The sequence below is a fragment of the Salvia miltiorrhiza genome, chromosome 5, assembly GCF_028751815.1.
Source record: "Salvia miltiorrhiza cultivar Shanhuang (shh) chromosome 5, IMPLAD_Smil_shh, whole genome shotgun sequence".
NCBI lineage: Eukaryota > Viridiplantae > Streptophyta > Magnoliopsida > Lamiales > Lamiaceae > Salvia > Salvia miltiorrhiza.
In genome coordinates this window covers 3,434,506-3,452,030 of record NC_080391.1, presented here as the reverse complement: position 1 = coordinate 3,452,030, position 17,525 = coordinate 3,434,506, and the positions used below count along the sequence as shown (strand labels likewise).

At 37.1% G+C, this 17,525-nt stretch overlaps 5 protein-coding genes and 1 long non-coding RNA gene across 9 annotated transcripts; 4 read left to right on the top strand and 2 right to left on the bottom strand.

Annotated features, from left to right (window-relative positions):
- The first annotated feature begins 1,951 nt into the window (after window positions 1-1,951).
- LOC130985177 (50S ribosomal protein HLP, mitochondrial) lies at window positions 1,952-3,768 on the top strand. The gene is made up of 3 exons (XM_057907998.1): window positions 1,952-2,148; window positions 2,855-2,946; window positions 3,241-3,768. The coding sequence occupies exons 1-3, from the start codon at window positions 2,136-2,138 to the stop codon at window positions 3,613-3,615; spliced, it is 480 nt and encodes a 159-aa protein (XP_057763981.1). The 5' UTR covers window positions 1,952-2,135; the 3' UTR covers window positions 3,616-3,768.
- On the bottom strand, window positions 3,711-5,986 carry LOC130985175 (probable inositol transporter 2). The gene is made up of 6 exons (XM_057907997.1): window positions 5,848-5,986; window positions 5,684-5,754; window positions 5,254-5,589; window positions 5,082-5,189; window positions 4,398-5,000; window positions 3,711-4,309 (listed from the first exon to the last, which is right to left on the bottom strand). The coding sequence occupies exons 1-6, from the start codon at window positions 5,984-5,986 to the stop codon at window positions 3,824-3,826; spliced, it is 1,743 nt and encodes a 580-aa protein (XP_057763980.1). The 3' UTR covers window positions 3,711-3,823.
- Window positions 5,474-6,219, top strand: LOC130985178 (uncharacterized). The gene is made up of 2 exons (XR_009088910.1): window positions 5,474-5,615; window positions 5,690-6,219. It is a non-coding gene; the product is annotated as an uncharacterized LOC130985178 (long non-coding RNA).
- A 4,127-nt stretch (window positions 6,220-10,346) lies between these two features.
- Window positions 10,347-11,325, top strand: LOC130985174 (glutaredoxin-C10-like). The gene has a single exon (XM_057907996.1). The coding sequence runs from the start codon at window positions 10,697-10,699 to the stop codon at window positions 11,105-11,107; it is 411 nt and encodes a 136-aa protein (XP_057763979.1). The 5' UTR covers window positions 10,347-10,696; the 3' UTR covers window positions 11,108-11,325.
- A 1,248-nt stretch (window positions 11,326-12,573) lies between these two features.
- Window positions 12,574-15,322, bottom strand: LOC130985173 (uncharacterized). 4 transcript variants are annotated; one of them, XM_057907994.1, is made up of 4 exons: window positions 14,961-15,322; window positions 14,334-14,446; window positions 13,047-13,139; window positions 12,574-12,943 (listed from the first exon to the last, which is right to left on the bottom strand). In XM_057907994.1, the coding sequence occupies exons 1-3, from the start codon at window positions 15,118-15,120 to the stop codon at window positions 13,059-13,061; spliced, it is 354 nt and encodes a 117-aa protein (XP_057763977.1). In that variant the 5' UTR covers window positions 15,121-15,322; the 3' UTR covers window positions 12,574-12,943; window positions 13,047-13,058. The 4 variants fall into 4 exon arrangements, with proteins under 4 accessions (XP_057763977.1, XP_057763978.1, XP_057763976.1 ...); XM_057907995.1 differs by having other exon boundaries at window positions 13,059-13,139; XM_057907993.1 differs by having other exon boundaries at window positions 13,040-13,139; window positions 14,961-15,237.
- A 175-nt stretch (window positions 15,323-15,497) lies between these two features.
- On the top strand, window positions 15,498-17,512 carry LOC130985172 (uncharacterized). The gene is made up of 3 exons (XM_057907991.1): window positions 15,498-16,199; window positions 16,595-16,886; window positions 17,286-17,512. The coding sequence occupies exons 1-3, from the start codon at window positions 15,567-15,569 to the stop codon at window positions 17,354-17,356; spliced, it is 996 nt and encodes a 331-aa protein (XP_057763974.1). The 5' UTR covers window positions 15,498-15,566; the 3' UTR covers window positions 17,357-17,512.
- Window positions 17,513-17,525: the final 13 nt, after the last annotated feature.

Genomic DNA, 17,525 nt, shown 5'->3' with positions numbered 1-17,525 from the left:
AATTTACACCAGTTTCTCAAAAAAATCTCGAATTTAAAAATATAAATTTTCAGCTTTGTACAAAGTGTAGTAATTATTAAATAATTTTAAATCATCTGATAATGAAAATTAGTATTATAAGTTATAATAAATAAATAAATTTTTTCATACGCAAACATAAACAAAAAGTTGTAAAATTTTAATGAAGATAACAAAATGGAGGGGAAAAAAACTCTTCTTTATATAGATTGTAATAATATAAGAATTCGGCTACCAATATAATTCAAAGAATATTACTATAAGATTTGAATTTTGAATCCGAACACATGCATTTAATTATTTGTCACGCTGGCTGTATTTTCAGTTATGTGCTAGCAATTATATGCCAAACTTTGTGGACAAATCTATATATCTATATGAAGAATGCCCAAATCGAGAGTTTTCAATGTATTTGAGTTTGCTTCGTTCAAAATTGTCATGGTCCCTTTTTCTTCTTTCTATATTATAACAGTAGTATTATTTAATTCATCAAACAAATGAGGTATGTTCGTATATATGGAGTCATGGACCACGATATAATTGTGACTAAGGTATTTAATACCGAATTATTTTTTTATTTTTAGTTTTTAAGAGATACGATAACATGTGCTTTTCCAACTTTATAGGAGTAATAACTTTTTTTTCTCCTAATAGAGAAGTAGTCATTTTCTATGAGATAAATCTAATACGACCTACATCTGCTGCGAGATTAATTATTAAAACACCCTTTTTGTTATGGTTTGTGAATGTATTCTCCTCAAATGCTCCATTAGGATAATTTTTTAGTATTATTATCAGTTAAATTTACCTCCTAACTAACCATGATTAAACATTGATTTTTATAAGAAGAGATGCATTTTAAAAAAAATCGTTTTGGAAATATCAAATATTTTTTTTTTTGTGGTTTTTCTCATATATGGAAAATTAATATAGGATTAATTCTTATTGACCATTCACAAAAACACGTAAACATGATGATATTAATTTACAAATCAATAAAAAAAGAGTCAGAAAACCAATAGAAGAAAAACATTAATTACAAGAATTTTTTTGTTCTTGTTGTAAATTTATCATAAGCAAATAGAAAAAAAAGTACAAATATTCTATCACACTAATATATTTTTTTTATCTCATGTTTTCCTAATATTAAAAAACATTATCACACTTAAATGCTACCCCATGATAATATTATCATAAATTGCAGTGAGAAAAAGGGGGAAAAAAAAAAGAAGGAAAAATGAGCTGATAATAGTGGTTTGATTAATCTTAATTGTTTAAAATTTATTTTTATACTTGTTGATTAACTGTTCATGAAATACAGAAAATAAATGCATATGCTAAAAGTCCATGTGATCATAAATATTATATATATATATATATATATATATTAATATTTTAATAATTTTATTTGTGTTTATTAAATATTTTATATACATTACTAAAGATTTTATGATCATTTTAGACAAAAATATATTATTACATAGTATTTAATATAGTCATATATGGTAGAGTTATCCTACAAACTCATTTTAAAATAAAAAATACAAATCATGAAAATGTGAAAAATCATATAAGTAAAAAAAATTATAACAAAAGGATATTTGTATGATCTAGAGTAGACGAAATGAACAAACAAACATTTTTTTTTTCTTTTTAAAAATAGTAAGGTGATTTATGCTGAAAAACACAAATTACTATTTTTGAAAGTACTTCTCCTTTTATATATAGATATATTTGGGCCTATGTAGATAAAATTATCATTTTAATTTAGTGTCATGAAGTAAAATAATATATTTATAAATATTTTTAATTATTTATTAAATAAGAGGCGTGAAAATTTCTCATTCTTTTTCTTAATCCCAACCCAAGTTCTTTTAATAACATTAATCCATTAATTATAAGAATACAAGCTAATTTATTAAAAATAGGCCACACTTCATATTTAAAACAGGCCCATTAAATAAGCCCAAAGCCTTCACTCTTTTCTTCTTCACTCACCCACAAACCTGCGCATCCTCCCATTTTCTCCATCCCTCTCCCTCTCCCTCTCCCTCTCCACGTCACTTTCTCTTTGTCAATACGAGCTTCGTTGTTGCTCCTCCCTCCCGCCGGCGTATATGGCTTTCCGGTGTGAGTGCCGTTTCATTTGCAAAATACATTTCAGCTTTTAGTTTCGTTTACTGTTTCAATGTTTGCTTTTCCTTAGATGCGCGAATTAGGGTTTAAAATTATGCCCTGTGAACTGCACAAGTTGAAACATCGCTCAGTATGTACTGAATTACACGTTGGGTGCGTTTTGGCGGGAAAATGGCTTGGTGGGGATGTACTCAGCTTTTATTTATATATAGATATAGATAGATATAGATATAGATTGGCTGTTAGGTTTCGTATTTCCTTGAAAGATAATAATATGAATACGCAAAACAGAGACGGAGATAGTTCAAAATTTACTGTAAATCTGCCAATGGTGAGTTTAGGTCGAAGCTACTGAAGCTATGTCAAAGTTTATAGGCCAAATAATCAAATGAATGTGTTAGCGGCAGCATCTAATCAGGCTGAGCTTGTTATTTCACATCGATTCTGTACTCCTTCAGTGTAGTGGCCTGGATTGCTGCAGTTTACTACTAGTGACATTCTTTAGGCACACCTTTTGTTTCGAAACACGCTGTTCTTATATTTATTTGCATGACATCCGATTATTAATTTAGATATCGATAATCTCTGGTAGCTTAAGTGTGGAAATATCTGTTTGGCATTTGATTATTAGTTTCGGTAGTTGCAATCTTGCAAGTCCTAATAGCTAAACTTCTCATCTTATGTGTGATGAAAACATCAGTTGGTCGTTCAATTCTGCGTGGTCTCAGCAGCAATGCTCTTGGGGCGAGCAGGCCATCTTCCCAATTGGCAGATATGGGGTTCTTATCTCAAGTTAGTAATCTCTTTTCCCTTGGTTTTTCACATGAGTTTGGCATTTGATCTTAGTGCATTCATTTTCTTTCTCTGAATGTGATCCCTTTTGTGTTCTTGTGAATATCTGTTAGTATCTTCAAGATTGTAAGGTGAATGTAACTCCCAACACCTGTTTGTTGGTTGCCTGACTAAATTAGTATGTGCAATGTGTTTTGGTTTGGCCTGTGAGTGTATAATCTTTTATCTTATAAGTTACAAGAATGATCATGTCTGGGAGATTGATTATGTGCCTATGGATATGTGATTCTCCAGCAAACAAGGACATTCATACAGATGAGGACCAACCTTAAAGTGGTGGACAATTCTGGGGCTAAAAGAGTGATGTGCATACAAGCATTGAAGGGGAAAAAAGGAGCTAGATTGGGGGATGTAATAGTAGCATCGGTCAAGGAAGCACACGTTGGTGGGAAAGTGAAGAAAGGAGATGTTCACTATGCTGTTGTAGTTCGTGCTGCAATGCCACGGGGCCGTTGTGATGGGAGTGAAGTCAAGTTTGACGACAATGCTGTTGTACTCATCAACAAGCAAGGCGAGCCAATCGGCACCAGAGTGTTTGGACCTGTTCCTCATGAGTTGAGGAAAAAGAAGCATCTCAAGATTCTCAGTCTTGCCGAGCAAATTGCCTAAAGTGTTATCACACAGATCTGCTTATATCTGTCTTTTTATTCTCCTTTTTAATGAGGTTATGAACTGATGTAGTGCTCGAATCTATAGTTGCTATCTGTATGAACTGAGCTTCGTTATTATTATTGAATAAATTAGATTACAGGCTTCGGAAAACCACTGAAAATATTTAGAGAATTTTCCTGTCCTACTTCTGGACAAGCCTATTTCTTCATACTTGCAGGTTTTTCTTCAGTGTATCAGACCTTCTCTCCCAGAATTTCAACTGTAGAGCTCTACTCTCCAGCATCTTCTCGACTTCCTCAATGGGGAGGCCCTTTGTTTCAGGCACGCAAACCAGCACAAAGAGCAGAGCTACGATTGAAACAACTCCAAACAAAAGGAATGTCCAAGAAGTGCCGATTGCTTCTGTTAAGGATAGAAAAGACTGCGCGACAATCAGGTTAGATATCCAGTTTGCCGTTGCAGCAATGCCTCCACAGATGCCACGAAACCGTAAAGGGTATATTTCAGAGTTCACAATCCATGGAACTGTGCCCATTCCAGGGGAGAAGAATAAGATGTACAGGGATAGTCCAACTAGGGCTAGCCATCCAAAGCTGCTCGGGCATCCCCTCGTGTACCATGCCTTGCCTTCTCCATGGCAGACGTCGTCCCTGACCGTGTTGTTCGACAGCAAACATGCTCCGGGAAGCATCTGCAGGAGCCAAAGGAATGAAGAGGTTAGGACAGTGTCTCACTCACTGTACATTGTTTTTGGATGTTTTAGTTAATTCTATTTCTACCTTGTCCTTAGATGATGCACAGAATCCACAGCTTGGAGATTCTGCTTTCAAGCACTTCATGCAGTTCCACGCAGGGGCCGCCCCTGCTGACCGATAGTCGGGGCAGGTGTACGGAGCAAAGCTGGACGTCTCTGCTGCACTGACCGCCGGTGAATGTGATGCCGTCTCATGAAACACTGCTGCTAGGAGGCCGAGTGACACGATAACGCCACATAAACTTATGATGAGCAGCTTCTTCCTTCCTGTTCTGTCGATGAAGTATATGCTGACAACGGAGCCAAACGCGTTCATCCCTGCGGTGACGAGCGACAGCAGGAGCGCTGTCCGGTTCGATGCAAAGCCAGCCAGCTGAACTATGGTGGGGCTGTAGTACATGACCGTGTTTATGCCCACAAACTGCTGGAACACCTGAAGCCCTACTCCGGCCACGAGCCCTCTTCGAACTGTCGTCGTCTGCAGCAGCTTCACCATACTGATCTTCTCAGACGACGAGTCCTCAACCGCCTCTTTCTCAATCGACTCCTTGAGGTTTCGCATCTCAACACGAACTTGCTCGGGCGAGTATATCCTTCTCAGTATCGCTTCAGCTTCATCTTCTCTCCCCTGCTCTCAAACAGGAACACATTTCTCAACATACTGATCACATCACACTCGCAACAGAGATTCGGTTTGCATTGCACCAACCTTTCTGTAAAGCCAACGGGGCGATTCGGGGAGGAGCAGCATCAGTATGAACTGCAGCAGAGCCGGCAATCCGGCCACTCCGAGCATCCATCGCCATGTCCCGGGCGCCTGAATCAAACTCAAAGAGTTACTCTCAGCTAACAACCTTATTAACTAGGCGAAGTTGCATTACCTTGGTGAAAGCGAGGTTGATGAGGTAAGAGAGGAACTGGCCGCCGGTGATGAGAAATCCGTTGGTGCTGACGAGGGCGCCTCTGATCTTCGCCGGAGACGCCTCTGAGATGTAGAGTGGCGAGGTCATGGAAGCTATTCCGACGCCAAGGCCGACGAACACTCTCCCGACGATGAGGACGGCAGGATTCGGGGCTGCAGCCATGAGAACGGCTCCGACGAAGAAGAGGAAGTCCGCGACTAGGAGAGCGCTCCGCCGCCCGTATTTGTCGTTCAACCAGCCGCCGACGGCCGCGCCCAGGATGGCTCCTGCTACGGCCATGCTCACTATTGCTTCCTGTTTGATCCAACCAAAGAAATGAGGTAAATTTTATTATTCCCTCCAATCATTATCCTTTCATTCGAGTAATTGAGATGATTTTTGAGTAAACCTGCAGCACGGTTTTTCTATCAACAGAGGTGAAGTCATCTCTGATATAAAGAAGAGCCCCTGATATCACCCCTGCACAGCCATCCCAAAATTCAACACAAATTTCATAAATGCATGACACAACACAACACATCTCTCTCTGTCTCTCTTCTGTCTCAGTTAAACCTGTGTCGTAGCCGAAGAGGAGGCCGCCAATGCCGGCGGAGAAAGCGAGGCGAAGAACAAAAGGATTCTTGGATGCGAGCGACAAGCAGTCTCCGAAAGCCGAGGTGTCTGCTACGCCGCTGTGTATACCTCCTTCCATCTCTACTGATTATTCTACAATTCAAGGTATGAATTAAACTGGTCTAATTTCTCATAGCAGTGCGTGTTTTTGTTTAGAGAGATGGAAATAGTGAGATGATCACTATAATCTGAGGAGGGAGAGTGGTAAAGAAGAATGAGATAACTGAGATTGAATTTATAGAGAAGAGATGAACACTACAAACAAACTGTGGAAACTGCCAGATGACATTTTATTTATCAGATAAATTTTTATCTTTTTTACTTGATTGTGTTGAAGAAAAGGGTTTATAAGTCTCTAATTCCATAATTTAATGATAAAATTATGATATTCTCAGTTCTCACGTGTCTAGGTGAAAATGACGCATTCAAAATAAACGCTAATAAAATGATACGTATAATGAAAATTTCTTAAATTTATTATTTAAATACTTTGAATTGGGAAATAATAAAAGGTTTGGTGTAGCTTTATTAAGTCATAGACGTAATTATATATGTTGTCTTCAATTTAATTATATTGAACCGTTTCCAGAAAAGGGTGGTATTATTTCTATTTTTCTAATGAAATCCTCTTTTATCTTTGATTTTGTTGACTCGTAACTATAATAAATTAAACTTTGGTTGTAATAAATGTCCAGTTTTTGTACAGATATATGGTAGGATTTAACTCAATTATCTACTTTTTTTTTTTTTCATGCGCATCTCTGTCAAATGTTCATATTTGCAAAATCACTAAACAAACACATATACATATTAAACAAAACTTTACTTGCCTAATAAATCTTGCCTAACAAAATCAATTATTTTGCCAAGCAACATGACGTGTTCCTGCAATTTTACCCAATCATAATTTTATGATTCATCGTTTTTATTTAAAAAAAATCCTTTTATGAGGAGAAACTTATAGACACTGAGTCGCTATGCTACTTGGATAAATTATACTGTCAAATAACGAAATAGACGAATTAAACTAACTAAATTTGAGCAGCATAAAAAGAAATTTAAGCAGTTATTTTTTCTCTTTTTTCATTCTAATTCACAATAATATTATTATATGATAATGATGTAATAATATTTTCTCAAATTTTCCTCGCTGGAGAACATAAACAAATATAGTATGATAAAAATTTCTCACATTTTCTCGTAACCAAATCGAAGAAAACATATTCATGCTTTTCTTCATTTTGATAATTCAATTCCTTGGGTTATGTTATAGTACTTTGATTTATGGATTTTACATGAAATGTCTCCAAATTGAGTTCCTAAAGTGCAGGCTTTTTTACCCACGATATCAAATACATTTTGCATCATCCTAATTGTGGATTGACAACATGAAACTTTTCCCATACTTAATGATTAAAAACTTTATTCCTTAATGCCCATTAATGCAATGGAATAAAACTTAATTGGAGGAGAACATATGTTATCCCTAAACATAATTATTAGTAAAATTTATCAAACAAAGATTGAAGATTTTAGGTGTACACTTTACAAGTGCATTAAACATAAATGTTACAAGTGCAAAGTTGTGAGCAGTGGTCCAAACAAAAAGCCACCATGTGTATTTGGATACTCCTCTTTTGTCACAGTTTAGTTGTGTGTCTCTCTCTAATGCCTAAGCACACACTCACATCATCATATCAATATTTGCTTCATCTAATGCCCACCTAAGTTTTGTAAAAAATAAAATATAAATATCCATACCTATTTTCTTTTTCTTTTTATCAAGAATAATATTTATCTTTTATACAGAGGTGGTTCACCGTTTGAATGTCCACAAAGAGACCACTTACAATGATAAATTAAATACTCAAATTCTTGATTTTAGAAGATATTTTGTCTAATCCTTGATTCGTCTAATCAATTTCAAGTCAAACATATTGGTAGGGATGCTAACTTTATAGCTCATACTATTGCTCGTTGAATTAGAAATTTGTTAACCCTTTTGTGTGGAAAAATCAATCGTTCCCTTAAAAAAAAAAACAAAAGAAAAAAAAATATTTTAAAATTGTCAATTTTCTCATATTTTTCTCGAAAAAGAATAGGTGCAACAACAATTGTTTTAATGGGAGAGCTGCACGCTATGATTACCGGGATTGGGTCCTGTCTGGAGCATGATTACAGGCCTATCATCATCTATACCGATTCTCTTTTGGCAATTCATGTTCGATTCTTATGGTGGGACGGATTCTTTGTGTGATGAGCTTTGGGAAGTGTTCGAGCATGCTCGAAACAATATTGTGCTTGACTTCTGCCACGTTCGGCGCGAGGCAAATATAACGGCTCATGGGCTTGCTAACTTTTCTTTTATCTCTGAGGATGTAATGATCTGGAAGAAGAACTTCCCATCCTGACTTCTTGATATTGTACATTCGAACTTGAATTAATATATTGCTTCGTTCCAGTTTAAAAAAAAATAAAAAAAAATCCACAGTTATATCAAATAGATAAAAAAAAAAAAAAACTATTTACTTTATTTTCAACATTAGACAAAATTAAAATACTACGCATAATAAAGAATCCGATATCTTTCCCTTTCTCTCGATTGATAGAACATTAATAAAGGAAAAAAAAAATACTAACGTCTACAATATTCTCGTTAGACAAATATCTCTATCAACCATCTCCCGTGACACTCTATTTTTCCTTTTTTATTAAAAATTTTAATCCCCTAATTCTTATATTATTTTTTAATTCTCTTATCTATTATCATGGGCCAGGCCCAAACCCCGTAACTGGGCCGAAAATTTCAAAGCTCGTGGGCTGGGAGACGGGCCGGGGCCTTCTTCCATATAAACCTAAAAAATCAAAAAGGGGATAGGAAATTGGTGAAACTAATAGGGGGCAGAGAAATAGCAGAGAAAAAGGAGATATTGAGACGGCGGTGGTGTCAGCTATGTCGTCGTGGTGCGTTGAAAGACCGTCAAACGACGGCGTGTAAGGCGTTTGCTGTCGGGCTGTCGGCGCTTTACTATTCAATCACGGCCGTAACCACCGCTTTGTCTCTCTCTCTACACTTATCATTTAATGCGTTTATTATCTCATGTACCCTCTATTCAGCTCATGCTCTATCACGCCTTCTGTCAAAAGCTTGTACGCTCTGCGTGACCTACCGCCTCCCTCTCTCTCTACCTATTTCTCTCTCTCTCTCTATATATATATATATATATGTGTGTGTGTATATCACACTCTGTATTTGTATATGTATGTTGTCCTTGAGTTTCACGTAATTCCGGTGATGCTAACTGAAATTTTTTTAATTTTTTTTCGTTTTTCTGTTGTGATGATGAGGAGCATCTTGGACGGGTGGGCCCCGCCGTGAATACGGCACGCTCATTGGTTCACGCTAAAACACTCTCAATGCTCACTCTCAATGCTCGGGTTGAGTTGAACGTATATTTCATTCTAGTGGAGTTTCAAAAATAGACCAAAAATATGTAGTATGAAGTTTTTCTTTGTAAACATCTAAAAAAAAAAAATTATAGGAAATTCTTTTATGAACGAATGGGGTATAGTTTTTGAATTAATTTATTGTCATTTATTGATGTGGAATAATTTGTATATATAGGCATTGTCTCATAATTGGATATTGGGTCGTATCCACCCATCATAAGATTAATCTCATCATATAGTCAAGATATCATAAGATTAACTAATATAGTCAAGATATCATAAGATTAATGTAATACAGTTGGCTCGAGATTAATTTTGTCATATGGGGTAAACCAAATGTGGTATTGTTCCGGAATTGAATACTGGTATCGATATCATAAGATTAATCTAATATAATCATAAGTTCATAATCGAACGCCCCTATAAGTGCTTGAATTTATATATTAATATGTACGGTGTATACAGTGAGACCCCCTATTTTTCGTGTAACATGAGTACAATCCACAATTAGGGGGTCTCATTTGGAGCGGCCCCCTATATGTATATATATATATATTAGATATTTGTTTATGGATTAATTACTTTGGGTGCACTTAGGTGACTGGTGAGTATCATGAGTGTGTGTATGGAAATTTTAAAGAATGGGACGTGATGAAAATGCAAAAAGAATGAATATGTTGTCACTTTCAAATAAGCATACTGCATATCCTAATAAATTTTCACAATACGAAAAAAAGGAGTTGTACGTTATAAGGTACTTTATTCATCAAATATTGGATTATTTTCTCTTTCGTGATTGTTTTCCCCCCAATTTCGCTTCTTTATTTCATAGTATAATCATATATGCACCACAAATAAACGAATTCATTTTTATTTATTTATTATAAGACTAAAACTCAATTTTTTTTTTAAAAAAATACTATATTAGTAGTCGAACAGATATATAAAACGTTGCTATCATTAACCCAGATATTAATGTGCATGACATAATTTTTGCATTTGGTTGTGCTTTATAATATAGTGGTACAAGTGTATAGTTATCCGGAAAATAGAGATAAAGCCGAATGCAGAAAGCATGAGATATCAAGGCCGCCAGACACTTCGCCTGGTACTGTACAGCTATATGCCCCTCTCTCTCTCTCTCTCTCCCTCTCTCTCTCTGTGATGTGTATATATGCATTGCAAGCCCTAGCACTCAATTCATCATTCATCATTGTTGTGAATCTGCTTCTTCTCATTTCTCTCTCGCACGCCTTTAATCGGTTGTGATCCATATATAGTTATATATATAGATAGAGAGAGAACACGAATTTCAGTTACTACGAGTATAATTACTGCAATGGAGGTGGCGAAAGGCGTGCGATCTGCGGTGAGGATCAACGGCGGCGTGGATCAGCAGCGCGCGGTGGAGCTGGACTTGGAATCGGTGTGCGAGAAGGTGAGCGCGCTCGTCTCCGGCAACGCGGTGGTCGTCTTCACGATCAGCGGCTGCTGCATGTGCCACGTGGTGAAGCAGCTGCTCTTCGGCCTCGGCGTCGGCCCGACGGTCGTCGAGCTCGACCGCGACGCCTCCGGCGGCCCGATCCTCGCGCTGCTGAACCGCCTCGCCGCTGGAGGCGGCGGAGGCAAGGCCGTGCCGGCGGTCTTCGTCGGCGGGAAGTTCCTCGGCGGGATCGAGACCGTCATGGCCTGCCACATCAACGGCTCGCTCGTTCCGCTCCTCAAAAACGCCGGTGCTCTCTGGCTCTGATCTATCTCTCTCTGCTCCTTTAACTAACTCTTTTAACCTATTACTATCTGATCGTATATGATGCATGGAGATTTCATATCCTGCTTGTGAGATCGTGACATATTTCATTTTCATGTACATAAATTCTGCTAGCTATATGACTAGCGATATGTTACATCCATTGTTAAACTTTATTATCAAACTCGATCCAAATGAATTATTAATTATCTCATGTTTAATTTGCTTCTCTTTTTTTTCCCTCATCATCTCATCCTCATCTTTGTGCAGTTCAATTATTTACATTAATTGACTGTATTCAAATTTATATTCGTAACTATGTGAAATTAACTAAAAACAGAAAGCTAGCTACGCATGCCTATCTAGGTGAAGTTCAATTAATTTTCATTTATTGGAAGAAAAACATTAGGGCTGAGCAGTTGCTGTGGACTGATAATTTTTGTGCCGATTATGCCCTTGATTAATGGTGGCTGACGAAAAGAGCGATTCGGCAGTTTTTTCGTACAAAATTTCCAGATAAATGCCACTGAATCGCCGACAACGGTCATGGAACATGATACATTTGTCTGTTTATTTTCTGGTATAAGAAAAAAAAAATGATTAAATAAATTGTCTGCATCGTTCTATTTTTGAAGAATGCTGCTCCGATCAGGATGATTTCGGCATTTATTTTTTATCCCATTTGCGCAATCATACAACTTCGATTTCTCCTTACATACGTAGAGAGAGATTAGTTCACTGCCAAAAAAATATCAAGTGATATCTTTCTCTCTATATATATCTCTAGTACTGGAAACTTTTAAACATTAATATTTGGCAATGAAACAGTTTTTTTTTGGTTCATGAATGTTCTATCGAGAAAAATGTGATGTGATTTTCTTCATAAAAACCATTCTATCATCGAAGAAATTAAATTTCAAAACGAAAAAATTGTAGTATTCAATTTTTACCCTTATTTATCATTTATCAGTATAAATTCTTTTATATTTAATAATTTGGAATTGGTGAAGTAGCTCCTGTATTGGCTGCGTTCTTGTCTGGAACAAGAATTGACTGATGATCAGTCTTTTTGTTGTGTTGCTAAATTCGTAGAGTATTATTATTATTATTATTATTTAGTACTTGAACCATTTATATGGAGTATTAATATTCGACATAGTAATTGTTTTCTGTTTCTCCTCATCGATTGCTTCATGATTGTTCGGTCAAGAAACATGGATTCTCTTCTCCAAATCATTTCACTAGTCGTCTCAAGGGGTAATAAAGTAAATCAATATATGCCAGTACCAAAATATATTGTTTTTGAGAAGTAGAACATTGCATTATAATTCAAGGTTGTTTGAGTAAATATCTCTACTGTGTTTTGTTTTTTCTTTTTCTCCAATCAGACAGCCATTAGCACACATACTTACAAAATAAAACATCAACTACAAATTCAAAAATAAAAAAGTTTTATGAAACGACAAAAATACAAATATTCTAGGATTTACTGAAACAAAAGAAATATGCTTCATAAGTCATAATCGTGTTATAATAGTCACAGTTTGATAAACAATTATAATACAAGATTATGGTACAAATTAAACCACCCATTTGCTACAAAGTTTGAAATTACACCCATTTCTACATCTATTAGTCAATAAGTAGACATGTCGTGAGGTCGTAGTCCAGCATCACATGGCTCAACATAACTGATGAAGCCATTAATACAAGCTGTGCTTTGTATAGCTCCCTCTTGTTAAATATAATCATCAGAAGAGAAACTAAACTTTGATGTTGTATTCGGCACGGAACTTCTTCAAGAACTAAGCATGGTTTTTGCTAGAGATCACGATGCGCCTGCCAGAATAAGGAAATACCAACAATTTAATCGATATATCTTAAACTGAGATGTTGCTTTTTTGATATTGGTAAATGGGATCGGGATGAAGAGACGTTTAACTCGTATTGACACCTAGCGGGACTTCTTGACGCGTTTGGCAGGTCTTAGCGCTTCTTTCCTTGGCTCCTCCGGAAGTTTTATGTCTGTAAATGGCTGCATGTATTTCAAAGAAGATATTAATTACCCAAGTGGATATTATTGACCAAGTAAGATCAGATGAAACACTACTGAGCACCATGTCTTCTAAATAATCGGTAGGATTTCTAGGGGAAATTGCACAAACGGATAGGGAATTTGTTTATGTAGATAAAAAAAACTATGGTTCAACTTAATGTAATGCTGCTTGGAGATATCCTATTCGATGTCTAGGATATATCATGTCATTATCTACGGCTTCATGCAATTGCTGACAAAGTTAATGCCTGAAGCCCCTAAAATCTACACATCTAAAAATTTATATCATGAATAATGTACATTCTCTCAATCAACTTACTGACATGAAAGGACTATCTTGTATAGCTCAATTTTCGAATTGTATCATTGTATTGCCTAATTGCTTGAGTAGATGGAAATGTTGTTTCATAAAGTTCCTAAGAGTTCACATTGGATGGTCATGCACCTAACCCCTAATTCAAAAGCTATCCTTTCCCTCACATCTATAAATACCTTTATCATGCATGAATTGTTCATCCCTAATTCTGTAAGTTTGCATTAGGGGAAAAATAGAGATAAACAGAATAGACTTGTTGTATGTAACTTCTGTAAATAAAATGATACAGAAACACAGTGTCACAAATTTGAGAAACCTAAAACATTGTCGAGTTGATGTAAGACTGAAACGAAACCTTCTGCTTCTGAAACTAGAAACAAGCTGGTAAATTGTTCAGATAAAATCAGCTGACAGAGTGGGAGAAATAGAGTGTTATTTTCTTTTTCTTTCTTTGCTAATCAGTTAGATTATCAGTTAAAGAAAAAGAACTGACCACAGAATAGACATTGCCATAAAATGACCTAAAGCAAATAAAACCAGAGAGATTCTTCACCCAAACCAGACTACTGATAAGATGAACCCGGCTCAAACCAGACCCAGCACCACACTAGTTAAACTAACATCTAGCACATAGGTAGACAAGAAAATAGACGACAACAACCATAAATGTTCATCATGCTGAAGTACTAAGAGGTTTTGGGGTCAGAATCGAGGGTTCTTTATCATCCTTCCCTAGAATAATATATCATCATATACACATCCATAGTAACATAGAGGCAGAATGAATAAATTATGAAAAGAGCACGGAATGCAGAAAATAGCACTGAGATATTACGAGCATTGTGAAAATCACTTGCCTCGTCATTTTTTTTCTGAAGTTCCAATAGTTCTTGGCAGTACGTGAGGCACTCAGCATGATATGCAGCTGCCAATTCTTTGATCAGGGCCTTCCTTTTGATGATCCCAATCACTTAAAAGACACAAAACAAGTTTAACATATGTAAGAAAATTGGCTATGACTGCACCAAAACATACCAAAAACTTGATTCAAGGTGTTTCTGTAACCAAACTAGAAAATCAGCAGCAGCAACTAATTCTCCAGAACTACCCAAATAGTGCTTACGCCTAAAATCTTCACCGACTTCCTAATGTATTTCATCAATCAGACCCCTCGATACATAGAGCGCAAATAATTAAGCTCTTGAAGAAGGTGCGCAACATTTAGCTCCAGTTTGACATAATAGGGGGGAGAATAGTTAATAATTATATCAAGGCAAAATTGCAAATTATGCATCATTAAGATCCAGTTGTGATCCTACGTCAAAAAATTAGGTATACAGATACAAGATTACAGAAATTGAGCACAAAAAAATAACACAAGGAATTTACAGTTCCACACACAGCAATTTAATATTATAACAATACAATAATTGAAGAAGATCACACACGCGCACAAGCAAGCATGTAGAGAGAGAGAGGGTTACTTCGGCTAGGATCGAAAGGAGGGGCGGAAGGAGGGGAAGGATCGTCCCGAGATGAGGGTTCCGGCGGAGCGGAGTCGTCGCGCGACGAAGACGACGGAGGAAGAGGGGGCAGCGGCGGAGGTGGAAGAGAAAAGGGGTGTTGAATTTCGATTTCGCCCATTCGCTCTCAGAAAATTTACTGGTAATCACAAATTCCTGAATTGGAGAATTGTGAACGTTTTAAACGACATAGCTTTTGTTTTTGGGTTTTGGAGAAACATTCTGTTGGACCCGCCAAAAATAAATACTTAATATATTTATTATTATAATTAGTGTTACTATTATTATTATCAGTAGCTAAAAAATAATCACCCTTCAAGTAATATAAATAAATTGTGTTATCGAAACAAAAAAGACAAAATAAAAAACTGTTTATTTGATTTTTGTCCTAATTAATAAAATATTTGGGGGGGTTAAAGATGGGCTGGGCCTTTGTCTTTATTGGGCCTAAATTCAGCCCAGTTTATAATCCAAAACCCTGCTAAAAGATTCACCATCTTAAACCCTTATTTCCTCTCTCTCTCTCTCTCTTCTCTCTCTCTATATCTCTGCTGGTTTGCTGCGAAGATGAGTTTGGTCGCGGGGTCGTACGAGCGTTTCATTTGGGGCTACAAGTTGAACCGTTCACTAACCCTAACCCCACTCTTCTCCTTCCCATCCCACCTCTCCACCATCAAAACCGTCGCGGTTGCCGGCACCGTCGCCGTCTCCGGCGGAAACGACGACTGCATCAAAATCTACGACCTCTCCTCCTCTTCCGAGGTAGGATCCTTCCACCACTCCGCCTCCATCACATCCGTCGCCTTCTACTCTCCTCCTTCTCTCTCCTCCCTCCCGCGAAACCTTCTCGCAGCCGACGCCGATGGTTTCGTCTCCATCTATGACGCCGACCCCTTCGTGCTGCTCAAAACCGTCAAAATTCACAAAAAATCGGTCAATTCGCTGTCCGTGCATCCTTCGGGGAAGCTGGCGCTAACCGTCGGCCACGATCAGTGCTTGGCGCTGGTCAATTTGGTGCGGGGAAGGCGGAGCTTCTATTGCAAGCTGGGCAAAGAAGCGTCGCTTGTGCAATTCGATGAAAGCGGCGACAAATTTTCCATGGTAGTCGACGACAAAGTCAGTATTCATGAGGCCGAGGATGCGAAGCTGATAGTCGAGCTGGATAATACGAAGAAAGTCCTCTGTGCTACTTCCGGCGCTGTGAGCTCTCTCTCTCTCTCTCTCATCTTTTTTTTTCTCTCAAACTTGATAGCTCAAATAAATTATGATAAAACAGAAAAATTGATAATATTGCAGGGAGATTTTGGATTCTGATTAATATACGTATTGTTTGTTTTTTCAATTCTCTCTTTTAAATTTGAGTATTTTTACAATCAATTACGAATGAGCATCGTATGCAGGGCCAATATTTTCAACTGAATCATATTTCATTCTTCTTAATTATGCAGACGGTTTGCTGTAAATTTGAACAAAAACTGCCGTAAAACCGTTCAATAGCACCAGCAGATCTATTTACTTCACTTAACTTTCGTAAATAAACCTTTAATCATAACTAATCTCTTACGATTACTTGTTCGATCATCAATTTTTGGCAGAATGGCATATTATTTACTGGTGGAGAAGATAGGAGCATCTCGGCATGGGACACAGCCAGCGGGAAATTGGCGTACAGTATTGAAAATGCTCACGCAGCTCGTGTCAAAGGCATTGTTGTGTTATCTAAGAGCAGTGCTGATCCAGGGGGGGAGAATCCTTATATAGTGGCATCTGCGTCGTCTGATGGCGTAATACGCGTCTGGGACGTGCGGAAGGCTGTTGAAGGGAAGCCATTGAGTGAGGTCCATACCAAATCAAGGCTCACTTGCCTCGCTGGATCATCTATCCGATGTGAGTCTGCATTTTGGTTGTTGGTTTTTCCTCATTTGTTTAATAGCTTAGCGAGTAGAAATCATGGTTATGCTGAATTGGTGTTGGCTCTATTTTTTTCGAAATATCAATGATGTGAATGATTAGTAGTTTTGGGAAGAACTCCAAAAGAGTAATACCATTCAACTTCAAGAAGAGTTAACTTTAGTTGCTGCGATTCTGTGTAAATTAGGATGTAACATACTGATTTTCAGTGAAGTTTCATACTGGCCACCATTTTTAAACAGCGCAAGATTAGCTTAAAAAGGAAACTTAGAGGCAGAGTGTTTTTGTTGTTCAATTTCAATTCTGATCGATTATCCCGTGTAATGTTATTCGTTGCATTATGCTAATAATCCTCTTTATTTCTTGTTGTCTCAGCTTTGAAGCGACCGCGGATTGAAATGCTGCACACCGCTGAAAATCTAAATGCTGCAGCTGTAGAATCATAGTTGTCTGAGCACAAGATGTTTGCTGCCATTAAATCTGGCATCTCCCTCTCTCTCTCTCTCTCTGGTATGACTGTATTTTTGCTTTTTAAGACAGACATGAACATGAGAACCTCAATTTTGCAGTTGAAGTGGAATATATGTGTATGTATTACCTCCTGTTTGGTATAAG

Excerpts from the sequence above, each read along its gene's own strand:
- LOC130985174 (XM_057907996.1), top strand. The coding sequence starts at position 10,697 with ATGGAGGTGGCGAAAGGCGTGCGATCTGCGGTGAGGATCAACGGCGGC.
- LOC130985173 (XM_057907992.1), bottom strand. The coding sequence starts at position 15,120 with ATGGGCGAAATCGAAATTCAACACCCCTTTTCTCTTCCACCTCCGCCG. Across the intron at positions 14,447-14,960 it reads TCCTTTCGATCCTAGCCGAA|TGATTGGGATCATCAAAAGG; the intron begins GTAACCCTCTCT and ends GTGTCTTTTAAG.
- LOC130985172 (XM_057907991.1), top strand. The coding sequence starts at position 15,567 with ATGAGTTTGGTCGCGGGGTCGTACGAGCGTTTCATTTGGGGCTACAAG. Across the intron at positions 16,200-16,594 it reads TCTGTGCTACTTCCGGCGCT|AATGGCATATTATTTACTGG; the intron begins GTGAGCTCTCTC and ends AATTTTTGGCAG. Across the intron at positions 16,887-17,285 it reads CGCTGGATCATCTATCCGAT|CTTTGAAGCGACCGCGGATT; the intron begins GTGAGTCTGCAT and ends TTGTTGTCTCAG.
- LOC130985177 (XM_057907998.1), top strand. Across the intron at positions 2,947-3,240 it reads ATATGGGGTTCTTATCTCAA|CAAACAAGGACATTCATACA; the intron begins GTTAGTAATCTC and ends GTGATTCTCCAG.
- LOC130985175 (XM_057907997.1), bottom strand. The coding sequence starts at position 5,986 with ATGGAAGGAGGTATACACAGCGGCGTAGCAGACACCTCGGCTTTCGGA. Across the intron at positions 5,590-5,683 it reads ATAGAAAAACCGTGCTGCAG|GAAGCAATAGTGAGCATGGC; the intron begins GTTTACTCAAAA and ends TGGATCAAACAG. Across the intron at positions 5,001-5,081 it reads CCCGTTGGCTTTACAGAAAG|GGGAGAGAAGATGAAGCTGA; the intron begins GTTGGTGCAATG and ends GTTTGAGAGCAG.